This window comes from Nicotiana attenuata, unplaced genomic scaffold, assembly GCF_001879085.1.
Source record: "Nicotiana attenuata strain UT unplaced genomic scaffold, NIATTr2, whole genome shotgun sequence".
NCBI classification, from domain to species: domain Eukaryota; kingdom Viridiplantae; phylum Streptophyta; class Magnoliopsida; order Solanales; family Solanaceae; genus Nicotiana; species Nicotiana attenuata.
The window spans coordinates 1392817-1397758 of NW_017670256.1; the positions used below are offsets into that span (position 1 = coordinate 1392817).

Sequence of the window (4942 nt, forward strand, 5' to 3'; positions counted from 1 at the left end):
AGCCAGGGCATGGCGCTGCTAACAGTTTCCACGTACCCACATTCCAAGGTGGACAGATTCAATAAAATATCCTAACAGAATTAATGAAACTAATTCTCTGGCACAAGCCAATAACATATTCATAGAATATTTATTCAGATTAGAGTTGTAGCTATTAGTTGAAAACTTGTTATTCTATTTGACATGATTGAGGTTCAGGATGCTAACTCGCCCTCTTCTGCTTTCTATTGTATATAATATATGCTGTTGGAATATTTTTATCGAGCCATAAGGGTTGCTAATTAACTAATTCTCCATCTAACATCATACATGATATATTTATAAATACACTATTATGAGTAAAGAAAAGAAATAGTACTTAATTTCATTGGGTAAGAGCCCGTTTGGACATAAGAATTTTGTTAATTTTTTTCAAAAAAATTACTTTTTTCGAAATTAGTGTTTGGCCATAAAATTTTATAAAATTTTTAATTTTCACTTAAAGATGAATTTTGGAATTTTTCGAAAATTTGAAAAACTCCAAAAAGCTGTTTTTCGAAATTTCACTCAGATCACTCACAAAACTTCAAAAACAACCCAAAATTATATTCATGTCCAAACACATCTCTAATTTTCAAATACCATTTTCACAATTTATTTATTTATTTTTTTTGAAATTTTACAATTCTTATTTCCAAACTCCATCAGCTTTGCGATGAGATATTCACAAGTATTCTAACCTTGATTGACTAGATATCCAACATCTATATTCCATTAATGTACGTGACCTATCCTCTTCATGCTGAAAGTCCATCATATATCATTAGGTTAAGATGTTCTATAATAACTTGTAAATTGCTATAACAGTTGTAATTAGGATATCTAAAGTAAACTGTAGAGTATGGAACACAAGTACGTAATCTAGTAACCAATTAGGTGCTCATGCTATTAACTGTGATGACAATTCATCTGTTCTGGACACATTTGTTGGAAAGCAAGAAAAAGAAAAATGAAATCAGAAGTCAGGCGGGGCCCACCTGTATGGAAATGGTAGGTGACGTGTTCAAAATAGTCGTTTTCTGGTTTTTCTCACCCGACCCGACCCAACACAACCCGAGTCCAATTTTCTCAGGCCAAGCCAGCTCTATAAATAAGTAGTATAGGGAACCTTACATAGGCTTGAAGAGCAATCGACAAAAAAGCTTATTCAAAGCCATTTTCATACCTCTCTAGTCTCTTCCAAATTATCTAAAGAAACAACCAGAGGACCCATTCCAAATAGAATGGTTGGTCCATCCATTAACTCCCGTAACGTTCCTCTTAAATTCCTTTGTAGTTATGGTGGCAAGATTATCCCCCGTCACACCGATGGTAAACTCCGTTACTATGGTGGTGAAAGTCGTGTCCTCTCCGTTCATCCTTGCATTTCTTTTGCAGGTAATTCATTATTCTCTTCCTTATAATGAAAAGCTATTTATGTTGTTTATAAAAATTTCACTTTCCCGGTTTTATTTTATATTATGCTTTCTTCATCTTTTTTTTTAAAGAAAAAAATAACATATTTTATATTCTGAAAAATTTCAAACTTTATTGTATTCTTATTAACATGTTGTTAGTGTAAAAATATCATAACTTCTTCACAAATAAAAGTTCTTATTTAGAGTACCTTTTACATGTGTTAAAAAAAATGTTTATGTTTTGAGACTTTATGTTGATATTTTGTTGTTTTCAGTTACTGCAATAACTCTTTTAGCATAATAAGTTGCTTTGTTTTAGGATTAAATTCAATTTTAAAATTTATTATATTGTTTAAATTAGTTGAGATATTTTAGGTTTTTTGAATTTTAAATTAGGTAGATATTTTGTTCCTAATTGAATATTTAAAGCCTTGTTATGTTTAGTAAAATTATTGAGGGACTTTTTCAATCAAATACTTTAAATTTTTTTGCTGCCCTATCTTTTAAAAAACCAACACTATATATGAAATCAAATACAAAATGGATAGTTTCTTATTTTTTTCTTATTCTTTTGGTTAATTTTATATTTTTGTGGAGAAATGGAAATAAATATTGATTTATATTGTTGTTTACAGAGCTAATGGTGAAGCTAGGGGAGATGTGTGGAGCATCAGTGAGTTTAAGGTGTCAATTGCCAAATGAAGATTTAGATGCTCTTGTGTCTATCACATGTGATGAAGATCTAGCCAATCTCATTGAAGAATATGATCATGCTTCAACTCTCAAGATCAGAGCCTTTTTGTTACCACCCAAATCTACTAAACTAAAACTTGTATCTTCTCCACCTTCCATTTCTTCCACCTCATCCACCACCACCACTATTAGCAATCATGATGCCACGTCACCGGACTCATCATTTTCTTCCACAGCTACTACTGTCAACTCATCAAAATATCGTAATTGTCCAAGATCATATAAAGAAACATCATATTCGTGCGTCCGTCATACTAGAACAAGATCATTACCGGTGATGTGTCACGAGAAAGTTGCCGGAAAAATTCCTCAGTATGCTTACCATGGTCATGAGAATAATAGTGGCCATATTTACTTGAGTCACCATGGCCACCACTGGCAATAAGAGCAACTATTTTCCGAGGACAAGGGAGAGCAAATTGGATTACTCGGAACATATTTATAAAGAAAAATAAAAAAGAAAACCCCATCAAAAAAAAAAAAAAAAAAAAAAAAAATAGAAGATGGAAGAACATATAATACTCTATATTTGATGTAAGAAGAGTGTATGTCATTAACAGGATTGGAATAATTTTTTTGTGTCAATCCGTTCTTAGCAAATTCAATAGAAATATAAATAAGTCCCAATTTTTTGATAATTCGCCATTGATATAGTACTGTGTACCGTGGATTAATTACCTCACCTCTTTATGTGATGCGTTCGACGTTTAATCTCTTTTTCGTTCGTTCTTTTATCTTCTTGGCATTTTTCCCATTGCCAAATCCTAGAAGTGATTCGAGTACTTGTCTGATAATCATTTTTTACCTCTTTAATATTTTGTCTGTTCATTTTCTCTTTGTTTGTATATTGTACTATGATATATATCGTCTCTTCCTTTTGTTTCTTTTGCTAATTAAGTATCGATCTTGTTTTGTGTATTGCAGGGTATAGGATGAAAAGCAATTAACAGGAAATTTCTAGTGACCTCAAGATGGATATTAAATGCCGCACATAGGTGATTATCTGAACTGTATTTCTCCAAGTTCATTTTACAAATTCGATACAAATTATTGTAACATCTATAAATTCTTCGTTATATTTACATAATTAACTACTCCATGTAGCTGCTAAATCATTTGCCTATAATATGCGAAAATTATATTTTAGATATTAGGATATATCAGCATTGAATTTCGGAAGTCCCTGTATTTCAATCATCTTATGGTACAACTTGTGCTTCATTTGGTGTGAACTTCACTAGAAATTAAATTAAGACATAATTTCCCTTACTGAATACCCTTATTATAGATTATTATTATTATATTATAAGAAGTTGAATATGAAAGACTAAAATGACCCTACAATATTATTAGACTTTTATGCCCTTAAAAGTTATATTAATAATATCTTCAATATTAATAACAAAAATTAGTTTTGTAACATTAAAGTTGACTTGGAATTATCAAAGAATTTATTAAGGCACATGTATCTAAATTCTTCACTTTATAAGGATAAGCTCTTGAACTTCCCATGCGTATAATAATTTTTTTGAGCTAACATTTACTCCCTCCGATCCGAAATAAGTGATTTTTTGGCCTTTTTTTTGTGGTCCAAAATAAGTGATTTTTCTAGACTTCAAGAATGAATTAATTATTTTTTTCCTACATCGTCCTTGGAGTAAATAGTGTTGAAGTATGTGTTAGGAGTGTTTATGTGAGATAGTAAAGGTTAATATGGTCAATTTCATTGTTAATTAATGCTAAAAGATGAATTTCTTAATCTGTGTGAAAACATCCAAAAAATCACTTATTTTGGACCGGAGGGAGTTCATACATTTTACCTTCTCCTTCCATTTTTCTTAGCTTAAATATTCAGATTGTTACGATTTCTAACTACAGTTATTTTCTTATAAATGCAATCATGATTAAAAGCGTTTTACTATCCATGTACAAGACGATACAATTTTTTCAATTTTATACTAATTATATGGCATAGACGTGCAACACGCGTGCCAAAGACTAGTAATAGAAAATAGCCCGAAATTGATAGATCGATATTAGTCAGTGGCAGACCCTTATTACAGATTTCAATATCTTATGATCCTTCACAAGAAATAAGAAATTGCGCATATATTCATTAATCCTAATGGTCAATATTAAATTTCTTGTGGATAATCTCAATTTAAGGCCAACAATTTTCCTAGACAACCAACTTTCGCGGCTTTGTTCTTCCATTGAAATTGAGAGGACCAAAACTTTGTTCCTAATAAGAAGAACCTATGAAAGAATCATGATATTTAGCCTCGTATTTTGTCTTACTTTAGTTTATTGCAGAGGATGATATTTAGTTGCTTGGTGATAAACATTCCTGACCAAGTGTACCAACTGGTGGTTGCAGATTCAAGTGAAGAAGAAAGAGCTTTGGTAACCAAAAGCTCCAAAATGAATTCAACTTAATTGGATTTATTGAATGTGGCAGTTAGAGGGAAATAAATATTTGTTCTTTTTATAATAATTTTGAAAACTTTATTGAAGTAGAGAAGGTGGTGTCATCACCGTGGGGCCATGACAGTTGTAAAAGAAAGGATCCATTATTTTCAAAGACATTAAAAGGCCCAAATATTATACTAATTGTGATTAAAAGTAAAGGATTTATAAAAAGGAAAAGTAAAGAAATTAAAAGGACTTTTTTTCTTCTTTTTGTCCTATGTGATGTGGAGGAATAATGTCTCCATAAATTATGGAGTTAGCCATTCCACAATCCATTCATGTAG

The 4942-nt window shown here is 31.1% G+C and overlaps 1 protein-coding gene across 1 annotated transcript; it reads left to right on the forward strand.

The window, feature by feature from the left end:
• The first annotated feature begins 1160 nt into the window (after nt 1–1160).
• On the forward strand, nt 1161–2866 carry LOC109236808. Its single transcript, XM_019403037.1, has 2 exons — nt 1161–1416; nt 2072–2866. The coding sequence occupies exons 1-2, from the start codon at nt 1263–1265 to the stop codon at nt 2572–2574; spliced, it is 657 nt and encodes a 218-aa protein (XP_019258582.1). The 5' UTR covers nt 1161–1262; the 3' UTR covers nt 2575–2866.
• The last annotated feature ends 2076 nt before the right edge of the window (nt 2867–4942 follow it).

What these genes read in the sequence shown, in the direction of transcription:
- LOC109236808 (XM_019403037.1), top strand. Translation starts at nt 1,263, where the DNA reads ATGGTTGGTCCATCCATTAACTCCCGTAACGTTCCTCTTAAATTCCTT. An exon ending in TCCTTGCATTTCTTTTGCAG is followed by an intron (nt 1,417 to 2,071) that starts GTAATTCATTAT and finishes TGTTGTTTACAG; the next exon opens with AGCTAATGGTGAAGCTAGGG.